Source organism: Mesocricetus auratus, unplaced genomic scaffold, assembly GCF_017639785.1.
Source record: "Mesocricetus auratus isolate SY011 unplaced genomic scaffold, BCM_Maur_2.0 Super-Scaffold_100010, whole genome shotgun sequence".
Lineage (NCBI taxonomy): Eukaryota > Metazoa > Chordata > Mammalia > Rodentia > Cricetidae > Mesocricetus > Mesocricetus auratus.
Window position 1 is genome coordinate 38305055 of NW_024429194.1, and position 25282 is coordinate 38330336.

General features: G+C 37.7%; 1 protein-coding gene and 1 pseudogene across 6 annotated transcripts in view; one reads left to right on the plus strand and one right to left on the minus strand.

Annotated features, from left to right (window-relative positions):
* Spag16 (sperm associated antigen 16) overlaps positions 1-25282 on the minus strand; it is an 809062-nt gene that overhangs the window by 736207 nt on the left and 47573 nt on the right. For 4 of the 6 annotated variants that reach the window (XM_040753381.1, XM_040753383.1, XM_040753384.1 and 1 more), the window contains exons 6-9: positions 18783-18890; positions 16269-16386; positions 4777-4854; positions 3445-3511 (exon numbers count right to left, since the gene is read on the minus strand). In XM_040753381.1, coding sequence (XP_040609315.1) covers positions 3445-3511; positions 4777-4854; positions 16269-16386; positions 18783-18890 — 371 coding nt within the window. The remainder of the gene's footprint in view (positions 1-3444; positions 3512-4776; positions 4855-16268; positions 16387-18782; positions 18891-25282) is intronic. The other 2 variants (XM_040753382.1, XM_013113657.3) reach the window with 1 other exon arrangement.
* LOC121143016 lies at positions 19468-19592 on the plus strand (annotated as a pseudogene).

The window sequence follows — 25282 nt, forward strand, 5'->3', positions numbered from 1 at the left end:
CCTAATTTATTTAAAATAACTAATGTTGGTGTGTTCACTAGCACATACATTGATAGCTCAATACTGTGAGTTATAGCACTCGATTCATGGTAGAGAGCCCAAGTCTGAAGGAACCTGCTGGGGACAGCAATGGTGACATACTGTTGAGACAAGGGAAGTTTTTCACTCCTGATCCTTTTACTGTATTCACTTCTCAAAGACCACGGCTTTCAGGATGATGACAATTTTAAAAGAAAATAATCATCTTAGGTAAATCTTTTACATCATGACTGGTACTGTCACAAAAATATTATACATATTATTTCATGCAGTTATGTCAATGATCCAGTGAAATTCTCTAGTTTTTGCTGTTTTGATATATGAGAAAAGAATGATCCAATAATATCCACAGAGGGGAAGGGAGAAGGTGATTGAGGAAAGTATTCAACTCTCAAAGTGATTATTTTCAGGCACTTGAGTAGATTTCATGCAGCACTAAGACCACATGCAGCATCACTTTCTAAGGAAACTAAAAGACGAGAACCTAGCAAACAAATGGGAAAAATGGCATACGAAAGGCATAGATTTATTACTGTGTGTTATTATTTAGTAGACAAAATTACAAAAATAAGGTTTAAAATATTTAATATTTTGAGAATAAACATTGCAGAATATGAATTAACCTAGGAGAGAAACAACGGTTCTGATTTGCTTATATAGCAATATAGACATGACTTCTACTCCCTATCACATAAATATTTTCCTTATATAAATTTTTGTATAATGTTTGAGAGGCTCAGACATTACTGTCTTTGCAGGGTTCACAGAAAACTACATATAATATTTGTAATGTTCAGCAATATCCAGCAAAGCCCATGTCCTCATGGCCCCATCTGTAGGCTTACCTGTTGATGCTTTTTATTAACAACTTCTATAGTCCTAGCTGGTGACCTGCAGTTTCAAAATTTATATGGCTGTGAACATTTTAAGGAACCTACGATTCCTGGATAAAGTTTTAAAACAGTAAATAGGCAAGCAATACATTTATAGCAATTTGATTTGTTGTGTCTTTCCATGTCAAAGTTCACCAGCTATCCTTCAAGTATGCACATGTTCAACCAATGTTAACTGAATATGCTCAGGTCCCTGGATAGGACTATGAATTCTCCCATCTAACACAAACTTCTTAGAACCTACCATTGTGAGTCTTTGATACCAACACACAGCAAACACAGCTGCGGAAAGAATTATGTAACTGAAAAATGCTACTGAAGAAATCATTCATAATGTAATCCAGAGGGATAATTAGAAAATATTAGAGATACAAAGATACATAAAAGCCAAACTGAGGATGCCAATCACACATGCAAATAAAAGTGAAAAACACAAAGAGTTCAAAAAAAACTATTTGAAGGATAATAACTTCTAAATTAGACCACATCATCTATGTGCCCTCACAAGAAATGAGCGTCTCATGATATGATTCTAAGCAGTAACAAAACTAAATACTCATTAATTAACCTGTATGGAGTAAGGAGAACCTCCAGTGCTGAGTGAGAAGTATGATAGGGAGTACTGTGTTCTGTTCATCTATAAGTATTAAAACAGGAAGTACTTTGCCTACTACATAGGATACATACTTCCTCTATGAGATTATGAAAACATTTTTTTTGGTTTTACGAGACAGGGTTTCTCTGTATTGTTTTGGAGGCTGTCGGTCCAGCCTGGCCTCGAACTCACAGAGATCCGCCTGCCTCTGCCTCCCGAGTGCTGGGATTAAAGGCGTGCGCCACCATCGCCCGGCAGAAAACATTTTAATAATTTTTATTTTGCCAAACATGTCAGATGTGGAGTTATTAGAATTATTAATTTCTTACAATATATGGATAAACTCTCATTATGTAGTTTAGAAATAAGGCTGGGGCCACTTGTAAGGTCACAAGAGTGGGAGAGCTGACCTTGCCTTTCACCAGCTGCAGCACTCAAGAGATCTGGACTTAGGACCTATCCTGGGCAGCACAAGACAGTTGGGCAGAACAAGACCCTTTTAACAAGGGCACAGGTGATCTGCTTTTATGAACATGTGTGAGAGATCGAAACACAACCCTCATCTGCCATATGGTGGAGTGGACTGAAAGAGATGCCCTCCTCCATCCCCCTCACCTAGCAGTTCAGCTTGAGGTTGGTCAATTTGAAATTCAAGGGTGAATTTTATTGTGTTTTGGGTAAATTTATATAAGGCCCTAAGTTTTCCAGGTAAGAATCCAGCTGCAAACTCATTCTATTATGAACCCTACATGAGCTTTGTTCCTGGTCTTATAAAGCAAGTATGGGATGCTGAATGTTAATGTGCTACTAAAGACGCACAAAAGTAGCCTGTCCAGCAGACATAGAAAGCCATGCAGCACCTCCTATCAGGACTTGATCTGGAGGATTTCTAATCTCTTCTCAGTCCTAGAGAAATTTCCCTCACTAATAAGCCTTACATAGACCCGTGGTGTACATGTGGCACTGTCATCAACTAAGGACCCATATTCAAGCAGCCACTCTTCATTGCAACTCCATTTCCATGAGATTTTCTACAGATTCTAATTGTTTCAACAACCCTGAACTATGAAATTTCCCTTTTCATTTCAGCAAGACTGCCATGTTCTTTCTAGGCACTCATCTCCATGAGGCTTGCTTTGGAAGTTTTCTGAGACATGATGCCATGGTTGAATTTGGAATTGTCTATATTCTTATTTTCTGTAATTTATCTTCTTTGACTTGTACTGTTTGGGTGATAATGCCTTAAGTCTGTTGCCTCATTTACCCTTTAGTTCTAGTGACATCTGTGGAAGATAGGCTAGTTAGGTACCAGGAAATTTCAGCGTGCGCAGACCAGTAATCTTTTTTTTTTTTTTTTTTTTTTTGGTTTTTACGAGACAGGGTTTCTCTGTATTGTTTTGGAGGCTGTCGGTCCAGCCTGGCCTCGAACTCACAGAGATCCGTCTGCCTCTGCCTCCCGAGTGCTGGGATTAAAGGCGTGCGCCACCACTGCCCGGCTGACTGGTACTTTCTACAGTGCCTAAAACATATTTTTGTTTAAAGTAAGTCTTTGTGATGTCATATATAGATTTTCCATTGATCTGTTTATTTAAATACTGCTTACCACAACCTTTATTCTCTCTTAAATATATCTAGAAAGCTTGTCACAGATAAATTTAAAATGTCATCATGTCAGCACTAAGAAATTAGACATTCATATTGGGGGGGTTGGTGGGAGGGCATGGGAGGAGGTGAGGGAAACAAAGAGGGACCTGGAATTGGCATGTGAATCAACCTTGTTTCTAATTTAAATTTAAATTTAAAAATAAATTTAAAAAAACAACAAAAAATAAAATTCCAGTTAGCCCTTCAAAAAAAGATACATTATTGAATATCAGAAAAAAAGGAAATTAGACATTCATCATATTATAATCTTACCTTTGATTACAGGGACCTGAATATGTCCTATGTCTATGTTCTTCAGTGTTGTTTGAAGCCCAGAAATCTAAAAGTAAATAATGCAAACAAACAGTATTATATAATAAATGAATTTTAAAATGTTAAGTAAAACGCAATGTTTAAAAGTTTATTGAAAATATCAAAAATATTAATCTCTCTCAAATCCATGCTTTTAAATTATAAAACATCAAATGTGAACTTTAGTAGAAAGATGGCATTATTTTAGTTAAAAGTCAATTATACAGGCAACTATTAATCATCCACTCTACAAAGCATTTGAAGTGTGTATCTTACAGCATAATTTCTTAAACTAAGAATGCTCTTTGGATATTTGAACAACTATTCAGTTCTTCTTTAAGAGAAGATTTTTCTCAGCTGAAAGTTCTTCACAATTTGTCTTTTTATCTATAAACTATGAAATTTATTCTTATATTTACAAACTACAGGATAAGAATTATTCAAGAACCAAAATGTGAACACCCACTTTATGCCCATAACAATTATTTACAACACAGATAATCTGCTTCATTAATTATGTATTATAATTACTAACATTTGTTGGCTATGTGGCATATCTTTACCTACATTCTCTGGATCATATTCAAATTTAAAATGCAATCTTTACAGCCATCTTATCCTTTACTGTAAATAATTATCCAAAAATAGGATACCTCCCATTAAATTATATACAAATGTACACAGTCCTCAACTATTAATAGATACTAATATATTTACTTCTAAAAGTAGCAAAAGCTGTAGCCAACTGATTGGTATTAATGGAATACTAGGATAAAATAAATGACAGATCAATGCCCTCAGAAGGCAAATGGATTATAAACAGAACACCATAAGAATCATATAATAGTGGCTACAGCGATGGGAATTACAGTGTGCCCAACACCCAGGCTTACATTTTCCACGAGTTATGACCCACGGTTAATACATTACCATAAAGTAAAGTCAAGTGTTTTGGTTTTCATTTATGCCCCCCAGAGTTCATGCAGAATACCACCTTACAGTTAGTCACTGTGTCACTTCAGCCTTCTCTGAACTAAACCATTTCTGAAATTCTCCTTTGTTAATGACCTTTAGAATTTGGAAAGTAGTGGTTAGGAAATACCATGCAGGATGGCCTTGAATGTGGACAGACTTGCTCTTCCTGTGGTTAAACCAGAATTAGGGATTTTAGGAGGACACCAACAAAGGAAACATGTCATCATTTCTTTTTATCATGTGTGCTTCAGGTAGCACACATACCTCACAGGTACTTGCTGTCAACAAGACTTAAGCTGATAATGTAAGCCTTGGTACCTGGCAGAGGCAGCTTTCCAGATTTCTTCTCTTGACTTCAGTGATGTGGGGTATTCCTTTGTCCTTGTATCTAATGTGCTTTCAGAGAACAACAGTCCTTTTAGCTATATGGGATTATTCTATATGCCTATTGCACACCACACACACACACACACACACACACACACACACACACCTGCATTATTTCTACAATTTAAGATCACAGTCATTTACTTTCTACTTTGAATTATATCAATCCCGCATTGTTAAACTTGTTGGTCAAACTATTACAGGCCACAATACAGGAATAAATTTCTGTTGCTATGGTAAACATCATGATCAAAAACAACCTAGAGAGTTTGGTTTAATTGTGATTGCAGCTTATCATTCACCATTGAGGGAGCTCAGAATTGCAACTCAAAGCAAGAATCTGAAACCAGGCAGGCACTGCAGAAGAGGCCAAGGAAGAACACTGACTGCTTACTGGCTTTCTCCTCATATCTTACTAAGGTTGTTTGTTGCCATGACCACCTTCCCAGAGCTGGTAACAACACACAACAAACTGGACCTGCCCACATCAATTATGAATGAAAAAAATGCCCCCACAGACTTGCCTATAAGTCACTTTTATGGAGACATTACTTCAGTTGGGGTTCCCTCTTCTCAAAGTTTTCCTAGCTTATGTTAAGTTGACAAAAACAAAGTAGTACACATTTTTAGGAGAAATGTGATTCAGATTTTGGATGCTTGACTACTACTACTACCAGGTTTTAAGCCTTGGGGCTAGTGATATAACCATCTGGACTCCAGTGGAACTGTGCAGATTCACAGTCAAGTTTGGCTTCCTACAGAACACATGGCTTCTCTGGAGTGGACTCTACTCTGTGCCTACAGCTTTCTCCTTATGGGCCTGTCATCTCTACATCTCAATAATCTCAACTGAAAACTATTTGTTAAGGAAAGGAATGTGGGTGAATTGAAAGCTATAGACAAGGTGAGAGCTCAGATAGCATCTATAATTATTAAGGAGAAATTTCCTTTACCGAACACCTTAATCTGATGACACAATTTCTGTCCTGCCTGGTCCTGCAGTCACTTAGTCCCAAACAAATACACAGAGGCTTATGTTAATTATAACCTGTTTGGCAGAATTATAAACTGTTTAGCAGGACAGAAAACTCCATCATCAAATGGTGCCCATATGTTTGGCAAGAATTTCCATGTAAAACCTGACAAAGTTTAAAAAGGTACTGAACGCACAGAAACAGAGCCAGGGTGGGCTTCCTAGCCTCACAGTCTCATGTGGGCCATGGTACAGAGCTGCTGTGACAGTCAGGTTTTGAGGCAGCATGGCAGACTCCTGCTGCAGTAAACAGAGGCCATCTCCAAGCCACGAGCTGCATGGCAGATTTAGCTTTTACTCATACAGACCAAAAAGGGCTTGGGACAGCGTGCTACAAGCTGCTTGATGATGGCATAGATCAGAGTCCAGGGAGCAAGCACAGCTCCCAAAGCGGTAAACATACTCCCACCACATTGGAAAGTTCACAGCCAAAACCTCTGCTTTAATCTTAGCACATTAAACTTCTGCTTTAATCTTAGCACATTAAAGACTCATGGTCAAAAAAAGATATATACAGTAAAGACTGATTAAGAGAAAAGAAACCTCTAAATGGTATACAGTGTGTTTAAAAATATATTTAGAGTGGGGTAACCCAGTCACAAAAAGAGAAACATGGTATGTGCTCATCACTTATGGATTTTAGACATGAATCAGGGGAGTGCCAGCATACAATCCCACTGCCAGAGAGTCTAGGAAACAGAACCTTCATCCAGCGACTGATGGAAGCAGAGGCAGACACCCACAGACAAACACTGAACTGAACTGGAATCCAGTGTCAGAAAGAGAGAACTGATGGGCAAAGGAGTTAAGACTGGGCTGGTTTAACCCACAGAAACAGCTGACTTGAACAAGGGGGAGCTCTTGGACTCCAGATTGATGGCTGTGTGGAAAGCATGGGACTGACCCAGACCCCCTGAATGTGGGTGTCAGTGAGGAGACCTAGGTAATCTATGGGGCCTTGGGTAGTATTTATCCCTGGCATACAAATAGGCTTTGAGTGCCCATGCCACAATATGGGAGGCTCTCTCAGCCGGGACTATTGCGGGAGGGCCTAGGCCCTGACCTGGATGAAATGACAGTTATTGAAGCCATGGCGTGATTCACCCTCCTTGGGGATCGGAATGGAGATTGGGTGGGGGACTTGGGGACCTGGTGGGGAAAGAGGGGGAAGACAGGAGGGAGAGGGAGCTGGGATTGACATGTGAAACAACATTGTTTCTAACCTAAATAAAAAAAATAAAGATAACAAAAAAATAAAGGAATAGAGAAAGTCCTCAAAAGAAATAGTGTAGCTGGGTGTGGTGGGCACACGCCTTTAATCCCAGCACTCATGAGGCAGAGGCATTAGGATCTCTATGATTTCAAGGACAGCCTGGTCTACAGAGTGAGTTCCAGGATAGCCAAAGATACATGGATAAACCCTGTCTCAAAAAAACAAAAAACAAAAAGAAAAGTGAAAGAAATAGACTAATAAGAAAATCCATGTAAAGATGGAAATTATACAGAGTCTGGATACTGTATGCTATTGTGCTGTCTTTGAATTGTTTGACTGCTGAGGAAAGAGGAACAACTGTTAAAAGATATTTGATTCTAAGTGCTGCTGATTAACCCAACTAATATTTTTGAAAATACCTTGACTTCAAAATTTAAGTCTAAGGACATGTTACTTTGGAAAAGAAGTTCTGATTTTATTTGCACAAATTAAAAACTATGAATCCCTTCCAGACTAATACGGTTAGACCAAGCAAGACCCCCAGAAGCACTGGCCCAGGTGATCCAACATCCAAAACAGTTGAGGTGATGCAGCCTCTCAGACTACAACAGCCAAGATTTGGCCATGGTCCTGGATTTTCTCAGGATCCCCTTGGGGTTGACAGCACCCCCAACAACAAGAAGTAGTTTGGAGAGAACTACTCCCACATTCCCAAATGTTGTTTATAAATGTTTGTTTTCATTTAAATGAGGTTGGTTACAAATGGTTAATGATCACAGTCAACCTCTTTCTAAAGAAAAAAAGGACTATGAAATAGAAGTGAATGCATATGGCTTTTGGTTTATTGATATAAATTTAAGGTCAATTTCGCTATACATATAATCCTACTCTTGTTTAGATATTGTGTTTATACAGATCATTTTAAAATGTTTATATAACTAAAAATACAAATTTATAGACAATCACCTATAATAGTCAAAACTTATGTTAGTTAGGTTTTCTAAATAAAAAGGGATATAGTTCAAATGGTTAGGCATTCTACAAAACCTTTCAAAGACCTACAGAATATGGCATTTAAAATGTTTTATTAGGGTTTTTCATGACAATGAGACACAACTGCTCCTGGCAACACCAATTATGTCAGAGGGGAAGATGGGCATCTAAGAAACTCCTTATGGAGTGTGCCTTCAACATGGCAGAAATACCCATTTGGACAAGAAACTGCTCTTGCCTGGACTGTTTGACATCACACTGTCCAAACTGGACAAGCAGTTTACAAACCTGCCACAAACCTGCAAACCATTACACTAAGGCTACAAATAAAAGTGACTGCTGAACTTGCCAAAGGACAGGATAGTCCTTCAAGGTTCTTGCTTCATTAAAAAATCTGCCAGACATTCTGGGCTTATAGGATGAAGATGGATGTCCCAATGTTACAGAAGAACTTTGGGTGACTATCCAGGCAGTGAGATGGCTCTGTCAATTCTAGAGCTTATATATTATCCTTTTGGGGCCTTTGATGGAGTTGGGAACAGAGAGTTATGATTATTGTTTTCCTTAGTTATGATAAAAGATAAGTTACACATAAAAACTTTAGACTCACAAAGACAGGATCGATGATAAAATAATTTCTTTAAATTTTGCCAAATGTTAGTAGACTAAATATTGTTAACTATAACTCTTGCTTGATAACTGTTTTGTTATACATATTTTTACTATGTTAAAGTTAAAACCTCACTTTTCATTTAGACAGAAAAGAGGAGCTGATGGGGGAATATCCTTCTGTATGCTGTGAATATATGCTTCTCTTATTAGTTGATGAACAAAGCTGCTTCAGTCAATGAACAGGCAGGATGTAGTCAGACAGGAATTATAGGTGGGGTTACCAAACTATGAGAATTCAGAGAAGGGGAACACAGAGAGTGAGTCACAATAGGGACAGCATGTAGCTGCAAAAGAAGAAACAGGCTAGGACATTCTCCCATAAGCCAAGACATTGTGGAGATACATAGACTAATAGAAAGTGGCTAATAATTAAGAAAAATCTACCCAAAAAGATCCCAGAGCCATTGGACAAACAGTTTATAATTAATATAAACCTCTGTGTGTTCATTTTGGGACTGAAAGGCAACAGGACAGGGCAGGACAGAAACTCTGTCTACATTAGTCTATTGCTTTTTAATTCAACCTCTCTCCCATTCACAGGATACAGGGAGAACTCAGCCAGATTCTTTTCCAGAATATAACATTACTTGTTAGATCTAGCTCATTTCCTGACAGACTCCTTGTTCTCTGAAATCTCATGAGCTGGGCTTCCATTATTGGCATTTTTTTCATCATGCTTATAATTCCTAACAGCTACTAGAATGGTGTATTAAGATCTACCTTTGGCATGCTAAGGGTTTTCTGATCCAAAGTTCCAAAATTGTCCATATTCTTCCCAGAAACCAATCCTACAGTGTGCTGGGAACCACTAGGGTTAGGTGTATCACAGAAATGATCCCCACTCTTCAGTACCTATCATCTGTAATGGTATTTTTCTTGTTGCTTTGACAGCTACCTGAAAACACAACTTAGAGAATGGGGAATTCAGGTTTCATCTCACAATTTGAAGGTACAGTCCCTCATGGGAGAAAGACATAATTGCAGATACATGAGACAGCTAGTCACATTGCATATACAATTAGGAAGCAGAGAAAAATGATGGTACTCAGCTTGCTATCCTCATTTTATTTGGTCCTGAACTCTAAGCTATGGCATTGTTATTATATTTTTAGTTGAATGTTTCTGAAAGGACCTCAGAGCCCTGCCTAGAAGTATGTTTCCATGGCAATTCTAAATTCCATCAAGTTGAAAATGATGATTAACCATCATATCTATGTACCTACTGATCAACTGTACTTTAAATTTTATGAATTATGAAATTTTTCTGAAAAAATATGATTTTTTTCATAAAAATCTGTAAAAAGTAAACTTTCCAAACTAACAATTAGAATTGTATGATTTTAAGTTTTAAATAAAATTCAAAGACTCATTTTAATGTTTTTTATGTACCAAAGGAATTTAAAAGCATGTGCTTACTCATTTTTATCTAGTAAATATACACTTTCACTCTTTAAAATGTTAATTGAATGGCATTAACTTTCTCTACATTCTGAGAGCTACACTTATCCACATGGATGGGGGAAATGTCAAAGGCCCCACCCCAAGATGAAAATCAAGATGGGTAAGTAACAGCTCCCAAAGGAGGGAGAATCCCTTACTGCTTGAGATGAGCTACGTCATAGGTTCTAATCCCAAGTGCTCAACCATAAATACATACACATATGAGAAACACTAAATGGACTCATAGACTGCACTTAGATATGCAATTATTGTGTGTGTGAATGAAACAATAATAATTAAGGTAGAAGAAGCTTGAATTTGAGAGGGAGCTGGGAGAACATGGGAAAATCTAGAGGAAGGAGGGATACAAATGGTATTAATACAGTAGTCATGAATTAAAATCTCAGGGAATTTTAATTTTAAAAATTCTAAATCCTTCCACTTCGCACTGCAAATATTACATATGTTATAAACCACTATTACTAAAACGTAGTAGTTAAACGTTCATTAAGATAAGGGCTTAAGGAAGTGATTGATCAGGGTTTCCAAAGTGAACAGGAGATTCTTTTTGCTGCCCTTAACTTACATCTTTAAGGTGTGAGTTAAAAGGAAATTCTAAGAATCTCCCCACTACTAATTATATGTTTAAAGATAAACACAAATGTGATCTGTACTCTGTTATGAACCATAGGTAAAATTTTCATACACTTAAATATATTTTGCTCATACAAATATTTTAAATACACTAATTCTGTGGCTTCATGACACTCACAAGTTTAGGTCAGAAGATTAATCAATGGTCACACAGTCAGGGTATACCTGATAAATAAGCTCTTACAAGAAAAAGTTTGTGGGCAACAGATCAGTGTCTATATTACAGCTATCCACACAGGTTCAGTCCTGAAGCCACAGGTATGACTTGCTTGTCAAGAGAATTATTATGACTTAAACCACAGTCTCTTCCCTAATTTGGGAATTAAGATTATTGGCTCAGGGACTATAGCAGGGTGATATCTGACAATTAGCTTGCCACTAAGTTACTTGGGTTCAACAAATTATAAACTATCTACTTCTTAGTATGGACAATATATACTCAGACAATTTTTCCTAGACCTGTTTACTGACATTATTGTATAAGCTTAATCATTTGACCTATTTTAAGTTTAGATAAAATTTGATGGTATGAGTAATCATGTATAATACAGAACTTATTTGAAGGATGTAGGATTTTACATCCCATTTGCACTGTATATCTGTAAGACAATCCTGAAAAGCCATCAGGTGCCCAGGATCAGTTTTGTTCTTGGTGAATCTATGCAAATGTGACTTTTTCAAACTCTAATGAGTCCACAACTCTGAAAAGCAGATGAACTGAGAGAATAAATCTATTTCTAAAATCTAACAGCTCCATTTTCAATACCAAGAAATAAACTCTAGTATTTTCTAACAGTATGTATTTTCCAAATCTGTATTCTTTTTTAAAATCATGAAAAGGCATTGAAATTACTCTGTAAGCACAGGTGTGAAGATTGTGAGGCAAATGGAGGCACAGAATGGCTTTAGGTGTATAACAGTACAGAAACATAGCCCCTACAACAGAACAGAACAATGATATACAAAGAGAGAGAGCCCAACAAAGGAGAAATCAGAGGTCAGGCATGAGAACATGAGAAAGAACTTGAAGCAAGGAACAAACAAATCAGGAAATTTGAAATTTCTTCAAATACAATACATGCACTCCTACTACCTCAGGGAGCAACCTTGAACACTGATATACTTTACAGATATTTCACATTTTGTATTACTCTAAAAAATATAGGGTCTTTCAGGTAGTGCTTAAAAACTCTACATCCAAACCTCTTCATACTTCAGTAGAGGCACATAGAATCATTAAAATTTAAATAATTTTATTTCAGGCTTATTTGTTGTGTATGAGCAGTTTTGCTTGAATGCATGTATACCATGTATGTGCCTGGTACTCATGCAAAACAGAAAAGACATCAAATCCCCTGAAACTTGAGTAATGGATGTTTATTAACTACCACATGGGTTCTGGGAGTCCTACAAAAATAATAAGTGTTCTTAACTACTAAGCTATCTCTCCACTCCCAGGAATGTTAACATTTAAAATACCAGACCAGGAACATAAGTCCAACATGATACCCTTGCTAAAATGCTCACAGCTGCTAGAGCAGAGGACATGGGGTTAGCAAGCTTCAATGGTTTGCATTCAAAAGAACCACTTGGAACAAAGTATATTATCACCAAAAGTGATGTGCCTGATATAAAATGTAAGAAAGCATAGACAGAGAATGCATATGGACCTTACAACGTGTGTGTGTGTGTGTGTGTGTGTTTGTGTGTATGGCCTTCTGACCCATAATAATGAAGAAACTTAACAGAAAATTAATTTCTGCTAAGCAGTTACCATCTCTTTTACACAACCTGTGCTAATATTAAGAGGCTGCTTTAACCCAGAAGAATCCAGGTGGTCTTTTGTCTTGAGCAGTAATATGGGTTGAAAGACAAATAAAACCAGTTTCCCATAGTAACAACAGTTTGCTGTACATCTGTGTTGTAGTATATAAAATTAAAACCTGACTTACTTCACAACATATTGGTCCTAAAGGAAAGTAATTCATGCCTGTTTAATATGGAAGAAAACAGAAGAAAATATAAAAGACTGAATGGTTCACGACTAAACTGCAGACTACTAAGATTCACAAGATGACTCCCAATTCTTATCTTTTTCTAATAAAGCAGTAACAAAGCCTGAAATCCAAAGATTGCATGTGTGTCCCAAATGTCCTCAACATGGCCTTTGGCCAACTTAAGGAAGCATCATGAAATCACCTGGAACTGGAGTGATGGACAGAGACAGAAGAGTGCTTCCAGGCATATATCTTAGTCATAGTCACACCATGGACTGAATGGCAGAGCCAAGTCTGCTCATGTTACAGAATTAGAACGCAACCCAGGGAGAGTGTAAGCAAGTTGAGAGCATTAACGTTCACTGTCAACTTAATTGGATTTACAATCACTACAGAAGCACACTTCTGAACAGCTCTGTAAAGGCAATGACAGAGTGAACTGAGAAGGAGACAAACCTTGAATGTATACAGGCAACACCACTCCAGGGGCCCTGATCCTTGACTGAATCAAAATGAAGAAGCAAGCTGAGAAGAGCAGTCAAGTCTCTCAGCTTCCTGACTGTGGATCCCATGTTAACAGCTATCTCACACTCCTGTACCATGATTGTCCCTGCCATGATGGGCTGTGTCCTCAAACTGTGAGCTCCTCCTTCCTTAGTTTTCTTTTCTCAAGCATTGTCAAAGTCTTGTCAAAGCAATGAGAAACATAACTAATACTTATCACTGTTTAGGTGAAAAAGAAAATGAGGGAGATCAAACTTTTAGAGTTTGAAATAAATGTGGTAAAAATTTAGAGAATTAGAATATTTATTTCATTTAATATTACAATATAATTTAAACATTCAAGGACACAAAATTAAAATTCAAGTACAAAAGGCACTGAAACAGTGATGTTTTATATTTTAATGGCTAAGAATTTCAATGAAGAGACAAAAATAAACATTTTAAGACATCTTAATAATATAGGAATTGTATTACCATCATGAAAGCTTTTGTAACTTCTGAGTTTAGGCAGAAATCAAAAAGGATGTGCAGAAAACAACAAAAGAATATTAAGCATAGTCACAGTCATACATTCTTTAACAAACTGTTACGTATTTTACTGTGGCATGTCAACATTTTTGCTTTCTTTTTCTTAGATTCTATGCCAACAAACTTTCTCCAAATCCCTAGGCCAATTTTAAAAAAATTAAAAAAAAACCACTTCAAGTCACTCAGTATAAAAGAAGAAAATCCAGCCAGAAGTAAGAGCACCAACTATATATGTGGGAATAATTTCCAAAGGATTTTCACTCATTTATCTCATTTTCACCACAATGTTACTTTTATGACTGCCATTTATTAACACTATCTCTGATCTCTATGGGCTCTAGAGCAGAGGTTCTCAACCTTACTAATGCTAGGACCTTTAAAACAGTTCCTCAGGTTATGGTAACCCGCACATAAAATTATTCTCATTGCTATTTCACAACTGTAATTTTGCTACGGCTATGAATATTAACGTAAGTGCCCAATATACAAGATATCTGATAGTTCACCCCTATGAAAGGGTTATTGGACCCTCCCCCAAAGGGGTCTCAACCTACAGGTTGAGAACCACTACTCTAAAGGTAGTAAGTGAAATGACTTGGGGTACAAACTGCTCACATATCTTACAGTGAAAGCAGAGAATGAAGTTAAAGGAAAGATTAGGGTTTAAAAAAAAACGCTAACTGTGGAGAACTAAGAAAGATAAATAAGAGGTCTTACGGCTAGACATGAGATAGCCAAGTAGCCTGATGAGAGACAAACAGTTCAGTGACAATGGGCCAGCTGGCTAACTTCCATGAAACCTTTCCAACCTGGGGAACTTGTGGTAGGCACTATTGTTTATTATGCATTCTTGCTTTTAATAACTTGCTTTTAACACAGCTGTTCTAACAGACTAAGTTGTAAGTGAGGATGGCTTCTAATGAGCCTGACACATTCAGGAATGAGACCTACATTATTCCATAGCCAAGAACAATGCAGCTACTTCCTGGTAGCTGTGAGAACCAAAAGAGCTTCATACAATTAACATGTAGGACACCTTCAAAGACAGACACAGCAACACCAATCAATGACTAATGACTAGTAGACTGACAGTCAACATCACCAACTAACAAAGCCAGAGAAGTCAGCATAATTAACAGTTAGTGAGACACACCCAAGGACTAAGGTAAAAAAATTGGCCAAGTAACCAAAAACTATCAGACAGTCAAGTTCAGTTACTAAAGCCAAAATCCAAGATGAATAGAGGTGCTCTTCACTGAGAAGCTAAAGGGATAAACAGCTCTTAAGTAGCACATAACCATTCCCTGGTTAGCCCAGTGGAACATACATAGAGCTTGTGGGCTCTTCACTGGGTTGGCCTATGACAAGCCAGAGAATTAACCAAACTCAGTAGAGTACATCAGTCTCTGCTAACATCATATAAAAATTATGGACAAAAGAAATTCAATGGATTCTTTCCTCCCCTGGAAATCCTGTCTTCTCTGAGAGTTTCTAGAAATCTCTCTCAACTTCTTACTATTCTATAATAGCTCTTGATAAATAAGACTTACTTCTCCTTTGCATACTCACATGAGAGAATATCCTTAAGCCCAATTGCTAGGATACAGCAAACTCAGAGCAACTGTCCCAAGTCAATCTTTGATGATTGTGGGTGTACAACATTTTAGGTCCTTGGAGCATACAAAACCAGGCTAGCTGACACACTCAAATTCTATGTGTCTATTACCTAAGTAACTTGCTGGATGCTGATGTGAATAGCTAGCATTTAGACCCAAGTTGTTGTTGTTTAACTATGATGGCTGAGTATTTTCTTCTAACTGTACTTTAATAATCCATTAGTTCATGTTTAAGTTATATGTTAATTAATTAAATAATAAATAACCATCATAGGTTTTTAATAGACAAGATACTTTTTCTTCATGTTTCCAAATAAATTTTTACATACAAAATTCTGGGCAATGTTTTAAAACTCATCTCAGAATATGAAACCATTAAGGTACTCATACAAAAATGAATGACTAAAGGTTGGAGCAACAGCCCAGTTTCAAACTGCTTGCCCCAAAAACTTGAGGTGATCCTCCCCATAAAGATGTCCAGTACAGTGGTAAGTACTTGTAATTTCAGCACTAGGGGTATAGAGACAGGAATGCCTGATCAACTAGTTTAACATAAATGGTGAGCTCCAGTCAATAAGAGACCTGTCTCAAAGGAGGTAGTCAGCATGTCTGCAAATAAAACATGATGTCCTCTGGCCTCCATATGCATGCACACCCTTGTGGACACACACCCATCCACACAAGCAAACATATGTATACATATACAGTCTCATGCACAATAAACAAATGATTAAGAATTGCTTCAAGGTGGACTTCACTGCCCCTTTTCTTACCTTCCCAACAGCTTGGTCTCTTTCCAAGGAGGTCAGCATTTTCTCCTTCAGTAAAGCGTGGTGCTTCTCATGTAAAACCCTAATAGTTGGTTCGTAAGATGCATAATGCAATTTTAGCCTACAAAAGTGAAAAGGTAAAACAGTTACATCAGTGATTTTCATCTACCATCTAAAATCCTTTTTCTTCTTCCATTCCATCTTTGTGTGCTTATGAATAAAAATGAGTAGCTACATAAAGGTCAACATGCCAAAGCCAAGCACAGAAGTGTTATTTCCTGTGTAATTTCAATCTTCCTCGGTGAGGGATAAGTACAGGACAGGAAACCATACTTTCTTTACCTAATTTCCCATTCCAGCAACATTTTTAGTGTATTCTAGTATATACTCAGAAGACTGCTATAGTTCTTCGAAATTTATAAAATATATATTGCCAGGCAGAATTGTACTATATGTCTGTATCCCAACACTCAGGAGGTGAGGCAGGAGGATCAGGAGCTCAAGGCCAGTCTCAGCCAAATAGTGAGTCCAAGGCCAGTTGGAGATGCATGAGACTTTTTTTCACAAAACTGAAATCTAATTTTTAAGAAATTAAATAAATATCCTTATATCAATTAAAAACAATTATCAAGAAAGCAAGGGACATAAATAGGTGATTAAACCAGGAAACAGAAGTTTCATTTATACCAAAATGAAAGATGGTCTTTAAAACATATTTGATTGATCTAATATTAAGAACATTAAGTGTATAAACATTTCTTTTAATTTAAGTATCTGTGTGTCCGTGTGACTGATTGCTACATGTGTGCACATGGCCAAAGTGACCAGAAGAGGGTGTCAGATCCTCTGGAGCGGAAGCTACTAGTACTTAGAAGCTACTTGATGTGGGTCCTGAGAATGTCACTAGAGTCCTCTGGAAGTGCAGCACTCTAAACATAGTTTAATGTCTCACTGAAGATAATACTCCTTTATATATGATATAAATACCTTTACAAATTTGTTTGATTGGAAAATGCCTTCAAACTATGCTTTAATTTTTACTGAAGAATAATTTATATGAAGTAAAATATATAGACTCCAAGTTTCAGAGTTAATGGCTCAGATCCATGAATACTAAATATTTTTCAAAATACAGTACTCCTTACATCCTAGAAAACCAGGAGGTAAAATCTTACTAGGAAAAGTTAGTCTCTAGTACAGGTCTGGAGGCTATACAGCCTGACCCCACTTCCTGTTCACTCTCTACTTTCTGACAGCAGATGAATGTGACCAGTCAGTGTCCCACCCATTTGCATTCCTGCCCTGCCATGATGACATGTATACCTGTATCTGGAAGCCAGAATATGCTCTTAAATTGCTTCTTGCCAGGTATTATATAATAGCACTGTTAAAAAATAGCTAGAAGCTTGGACTATCAGAAGGGACCCTGGCAGTAGGACCATTATACAAACCTGGTACATGAGCTACCTTGTTGGAGCCCATTCCTGAGGGTGGGATGCCATGCTCAGTGCCAGTAGAACCAACATATAATCCCAGTACATGAGCTAGTTGTTGGAGCCCATTCCTTATGGTGGGATGTCATGATAAGTCTTAATGCATGGAAGAGGAGCCTGGCCCTGCCCCAACCTATTGTGACAGGCTATGTTGACTCCTCATGGGAGCCCTTACCTGTGAGGAGTGGACTAGGAGTGGGCTAGTGGGAAGGTTGGAGGGTGGGAGGGGATGAGGGGGTTGGGAGGGACAACTGTGGTTGGAATATAACATGAAATCAAAAAATTAAAAAATGAGAAAAATAAAAAAATTTGCTAGTACAGTATATCCTTTTTTATTGCATATTTAGTGGATACGATATTTATTTAAATATAAATACCTAGTGTTTACATTGGATATCACATATTTATAATATCCATGTCACCACAGAAAGTTTTGTTGGATGGTATTATAGTAAACAAAAGACAATTTTATTTAACAGTTATAAAACTGATTTCTTGTTTCATAGGAAAAGAATTGAAGTCAGGTAATGAAGGAGGGAGAGTACATCTGAATAATGCCTCCAAAATTGCTTCTAAAGTTGCTCTTATAAATTCAGGCTCTGCCTCCTATCTCACCAAAGCTCTGTCTGTTCCTTGTCCTCCATGGTTCATCTGGTGAACATTCTATTTTCCTTAATGACTTGCTTCTGTCGCATAGAGTACACTGTCTCACAAGGGCAGCCTGAGGATACCACTCTACCAGCTTATCCACTCTTCAGACTTCAACCCACTGAAAATACACCCTTGAACCCTTTTCTCACACCGGTCTTACTGAGACTGTGTCTTGAGGACAAAGTAACAGTAGAGTCCATTTTCTTATATATTTAACTTCTCAGTTACATGATCCAATAATGAGAACATTCCTTCAATGCAAGGGCCTAACCTTCCTATCCAATAAACTTAACAGGACAAATTTATTTAATCAGTCGTCCTGTAGTCAGATCTCAATAACTAAAATGATTTTCAACAGACATGGGTGTCTCACCCTTTGAGGTCAGCAATCAGTTTGTTCTTTTCTTGCACTATGCGCTTATGATGCATGCGATGGAAGTCCCGTTCCTTCTGAGTTTTCAGTAGCTCTTCTCTGGCCTTTCTGAAAAAACACCAACAACACCAACTTTAAAAATAGGTACTATATATTTCCTAAAAGACGTTTTTAGTGTTCAATTTAAATTCAATAATGAGTGAGTCCATGATAACTGAGTAACACAGAAGGTTCTGTGCTCTCACTGAGGGCCCAATATTGCTTTCATGGGGTTCATCGTTGCGTTATGAAAGGACAAAGCCTGTGCTTTCAAAAACAAAGTCATGCATAATAGTTTAAATCAAGTTAGAAGGCTTGCTTACAGGTATAACCCAAGTATGACCAAAGAGAACTGTAGCTTACAAATTTAAAATATGTATAAAACAGAGTAATTAAGAATAATTAGAAATAAAGACAAGGAGGATAAACTTGACTTCTCAGGACAGATAATATATAGATCATTTAGTTCTGATAGTTTGGAAAGCACAGAAATTCCAGAAACCCAAAATTTTGTTCTGTCTAATACAATGAGAAATATGTAGCAGCAGAGGAAAATATTACTATATGTAACTGATATCCTTGTGAAAAACTGATCACATATATGAAATTTTCCATCAGTAGAAAGCTAACTACTAAAAATGTGAGCATTGCTTCTCAGCCTTATGGCTAAAATCAAGTGTAGTATCTGTTCTTATCAGTCTAAAATGAGGGTGTATTAATGATTCAATAAATACAGAAATACTGCTACACTGGCTAGGTGTCCAAACCTTTGAATAGAGCAAGAAGGCAAATTCTGTCTAAACTGAAGTTCTATGTGAAGCACTAATGGGGATGTTTCACTTACCTAAGTTATATGCTAGTCTCAGTAAGGAACAGGCTATAATGAACAAAAACCAGCTTTCTGTCGATATGGGATAACTGACAGCATACTGCTTTCTTGTTCCTTTCACATTCTGAAAAATGAAGTGACCTGGAGGGCAGACATGCTACATTAGGGTCAGAAGGGAAGAAATCTGACTTTGTGTGGGATAAATATCACAAGATTGAGATTCACATAAAATAAATACACAGAGAGAAACCTCAGTTTTTAGCTACTGTGAGAAACGGTGTCTGGCATGCTGCCAAGGAAGTTTGTGGGATAAGGTTAGGTCTCCAACTTCCTGGTGAACCATATGTTCCTCAGTGGGACTTCTGATCATAAAATCAAATTAAAGGTGGTGTGTGGTCAAAGAAGCATTAATACAAATTCCAAGTTTCTTTTTCTACCTAATCCTTCATTTCCTTTTTAGATAAGCTTTATTGATCTTTTTTTTTCTTTTCTGAGAGAAACTATTTTATTTTTTATTTTTCTTTATTATTTATTTTTAAATTTATTTAGATTAGAAACAAGGTTGCTTCACAAGTCAGTTCCAGGTCCCTCTCCCTTTCCCTCCCCTCTTCCCGTGCCCTCCCCCAACCCCCCCATTACCCCCTCATTTCCCCAGGGAGGGCGAGGCCCTCCATGGGGGTGTCCATAGTCTGTCATTTCATCCAGGGCAGGGCCTAGACCCTCCCCCAAGAGTTCAGGGTGAGAGTAATCTCACATTGTTGGATGGGAGTCCAAAGTCCGTGTGTATACTCGAGATGAGTACTGATCTACTGCCCAAGGCTCAATAGATTACCTAGGCCTCATCACTGACACCCACATTCAGGGGGTCTTGATCAGTCCCATGCTGGATTCCCAGGCTGATGCCTGGGATTCAAAGTTAACCTTTGTCAGGTCAGCTGTTTCTGGGGGTTAAACCAACCCAGTCTTAATCCCTTTGGTCATCAGTCCTCCCTCTCTGTTATTGGCTTTCTTGAGTTCAGCTCAGTGCTTAGCCATGGGAGTCTGCCTCTTCTTCCATCAGCCACTGAATGAAGTTTCTGTTTCCCAGACTCTCTGGCCATGGGATTGTAGGGTGGCACTCCCCAGATCTATGTCTAAAATCCATATATGAGAGAGTACAGGCCATGTTTCTCTTTTTATGACTGTGTTACCTCACTCAGGATGGTTTCTTCTAGTGTCATCCATTTGCCTGCGAATCTCAGGATTCCATTGTTTTTTTCTGCTGAATAGTACTCCATTGTGTAAATGTACCACATTTTCTCTATCCACTCTTCGGTTGAGGGGCATCTAGGTTGCTTCCAAGTTCTGGCTATTACAAATAATGCTGTTATGAACATACTGGAACAGACATCCTTGTTGTATGAATGGGCATCTTTAGGATATATGCCTAAGAGTGGAGTTGCTGGGTCTTGTGGTAGGTTTATTCCCATTTTTCTGAGGAATCTGCAGACTGATTTCCCAAGTGGCTGAAAAAGTTGGCACTCCCACCAGCAATGGAAGAGTGTCCCCCTTTCACCACATCCTCTCCAGCATAAATTGTCATTGGTGTTTTTGATTTTAGCCATTCTAACAGGAGTGAGATGGTATCTCAGAGTTGTTTTGATTTGCATTTCCTGGATGGCTAAGGATGTTGAGCACTTTCTCAAGTGCCTCTCAGCCATTTTAGACTCCTCTATTGAAAATTCTCTATTTAGTTCTGTAGCCCACTTTTTAATTGGATCCTTTGGTGTTTTGGGAGACTTGCTTCTTGAGTTCTTTGTAAATTTTGGAGATCAGCCCTCTGTCAGATGTGGGATTAGTGAATATTTTTCCCATTCTGTGGGCTGCCTTTTTGTCTTGCTGACTGTGTCCTTTGCCTTACAGAAGCTTCTCAGTTTCAGGAGGTCCCATTTATTCATTGTTGATCTCACTGTCTGTGCTACTGTTGTTATGTTCAGGAAGCTGTCTCCTATACCAATTCATTCAAGGGTACCACCCACTTTCTCTTCTAAGAGGTTCAGTGAAGCTGGATTTATGTTAAGGTCTTTGATCCATTTAGACTTAAGTTTTGTGCATGGCGATAAACATGGATCGATCCGCATTCTTCTACATGCCAGCCTCCAGTTATGCCAGCACCATTTGTTGAAGATGCTTTCTTTATTCCATTGTATATTTTTAGCTTCTTTGTCAAAGATCAGATGTTCATACGTGTGTGGGTTAATATCCAGGTTTTCAATTCGATTCCATTGGTCTACCTGTCTATTTTTGTGCCAATACCAAGCTGTTTTCAGGGCTATAGCTCTATAATAGAGCTTGAGGTCAGGGATGGTGATGCCTCCGGACGTTGCCTTGTTGAACAGGGTCACTTTGGCTATCCTGGGTCTTTTGTTTTTCCATACAAAATTGATTATTGTTCTTTCAAGGTCTGTGAAGAATTGTGCTGGGATTTTAATGGGGATTGCATTGAATCTGTAGATTGCTTTTGGCAGGATTGCCATTTTTACTACATTGATCCTTCCTATCCAAGAGCATGGGAGATCTTTCCATTTTCTGAGGGCTTCTTTAATTTATTTCTTTAAAGATTCAAAGTTCTTGCAATACAGGTCTTTCACTTGTTTGGTTAGCGTTACCCCAAGGTATTTAATGTTGTTTGTGGCAATTGTAAAGGGTGATGTTTCTCTGATTTCTTTCTCAGCCCTTTTATCATCTGTATATAGTAGGGCTACTGATTTTCTTGAGTTGATCTTGTAGCCTGCCACTTTGCTCAAGGTGTTAATCAGCTGTAAGAATTCCCTGGTAGAGTTCTTTGGGTCATTGATGTAAACTATCATATCATCTGCAAACAGTGAAAGTTTGACCTCTTCCTTCCCAATTTATATCCCCTTGATCCCCTTTAGTTGTCGTATGGCAATGGCTAGAACTTCAAGTACCATGTTGAAAAGGTATGGAGAGAGTGGACAGCCTTGTTTTGTTCCTGATTTTAGAGGAATTGCATTGAGTTTCTGTCCATTTAGCTTGATGTTGGCTGTTGGTTTACTGTATATAGCTTTTATTATGTTTAAGTATGTCCCTGTTATCCCAGATCTCTCCAAGACCTTTATCATGAAGGGGTGTTGATTTTGTCAAAGGCTTTTTCAGCATCTAGTGAGATGATCATGTGATTTTTGTTTTTCAGCTCGTTTATATGGTGGAATACGTTGGTGGATTTTCGTATGTTGAACCATCCCTGCATCCCTGGGATGAAACCTACTTGATCGTGGTGAATGGTTGTTTTGATATGTTCTTGGATCTGATTTGCCAGTATTTTTTGAGTATTTTTGCATCAGTGTTCATGAGGGATATTGGTCTGAAGTTCTCTTTCTTAGTTGTGTCTTTGTGTGGCTTGGGGATCAAGGTTATTGAAGCCTCATAGAAAGTTTGGCAAAGGCCCTGCTGCTTCTATTGTATGGAATACTGTGAGAAGAATTGGTATAAACTGTACTTTGAGCTTTATTGATCTTTACTAAGGAATTTTGAGTTTTCATCACATATAGCAATACCTAATCAACACCACACTAATAATAATGATCATCTTCCATCCAATTCTCAACTTCATACTCATGCCAACTTTTGGTACATATAATAAATTGTGATTCATATATTCAGATTTTAAAAGTCATGTGATGAATATGACAATAATTATTAATTTTTACAACTTTTAACTGCATATGCAGAAATACATGTGATATTTGCTCCAGGAAGATATCAAAACCCAAGAAGCCATGTATATTAGGTCCTCCCATCACTGTTATGACAAAACAATTTAAAGAAGGGGGATATCTTTTGTCTCATAGTTAGAGGTCTCAGTCACCATAGCTGTCAAGCTGTAGCATCAGGCATGAGAGACAGCGGTCATTTTGCATCCACAGTCAGGAAGAAGAGACAAAGTGAACAGCTGGTGATCAATTGGCTTTCTCCTTTTCACTCAATGTAGGACTCCAGGACATGAGATGCAGTGTTGCTGGGTAAGCCCATCAAAGACCACCCAAGGATGCTCTTTAAGCTGAAAAGGTAGTGTTGTTGGGTAGTGGCTGCATGGAGAACTTGTTTAAATCATGCATCTCTGAGCCTTACAACCTCTTGTCTTTTATGCACAAAAATCACATCTTGGTTGTCAGTTAGCAAGAAGCAGAACTACAGAAGCCAAAAGCAAGGTGAGTCCTTGAGGACTTTCCTGAACTGTGAACTAGATCTTTCTTCCCATTTCTGCAGGGGTTGGGCTTTTAAGGTCAGAAGGAACCTCTCACATGGCATCAGTTGTGCCAAGGTCTGGGGGCCTTTTACAGCAGCCATCCACATTTAAGGAGGACTTTTTCTTTCCAGTTAAGGCTTCCTATAACTTCCTCATAAGTATGTCTCCATGGTGATTTTAAGTTCAATCCAGTTGAAAATAAAGATGAGCCATCATACTATGAATTTGAAAAGTAGCAATTTTCCAGTCAAGACAAGGGTGCAACTACTTCCCAATTCCTTTAACTTTAACCAAAGTTTTAGAACTATTGCATTTTCATTATAATTTTTACCTTAACACACACAAAAACTCAAGATATTAACTTTTCGGGACTAATTTTTGTTAGTTTGTACAACGGCTGCTGGACATTTATGGTATACAATGACTTTGAGATCAACCATCTCAAGGATTTTCATGTCATACATTTAGCTTCTCATGTATCCATGCAATTCACTAAAATATCTAAAAACTTCATAAAATATATCTTTATTGTTTTACTATCAAGCTATTTAGAACTTAGTGTTTTTCCACATATTTCTTTACAACCATCATTGATTTAGCTGAAAAACATTAATGTCCACTGATTATGGAATTAGCAATTAACAATCTCACAATTATTAGTCCAAAAGTATATCTGGAGACCCTCAGGATATACTGCTTAATACTTTGATATAAACACTTTTTTCTCTGTATATGTTGCTTTGATATACATAATTTTTAAAGTTTTTAAAAACTTTTTATTACTTATAGAGATTTGTTGGTGGGGGGTATGAATACCTGCATAAAATTACAGGTACCTAAGACAAGGGATACACTGAAGCTAGAGTTCCAGGCAGTCGTTAGTTGGCAAAATGAATGCTAGAAATTGAACTTTTATCCTTGAGAGAAAGAGCAAGAACTACAGAACTTTCTCTCCAGCCCCTACATTTATATCATTTTAATCAATGATTTTATCACACACAGGCACTTTCTATTCACCTAATTATGAAACTCTTAGATTTACACAAAATTCAGCCAAATAGTTTTCTTTTATTTCATTGAAATTATATTGCTTCTGACTAAGATCTCTGTTATAATTTTTTTATATTTTATTTTCCAGTTTAAATTTAGATAAGAAACGAGGTTTCTTCACAAGTCAGTTCCAGGTCCCTCTCCCTTTCCCTCCCCTCCATCCGTGCCCTCCCCCCAACCCCCCCCCGTTATCCCGTCATTCCCCCAGGGAGGGTGAGGCCCTCCATGGGGGTGTCCACAGTCTGTCATTTCATATAGGGCAGGGCCTAGACCCTTCCCCAAGAGTTCAGGGTGAGAGTGCACCTCACATTGTTCTATGGGAGTCCAAAGTCC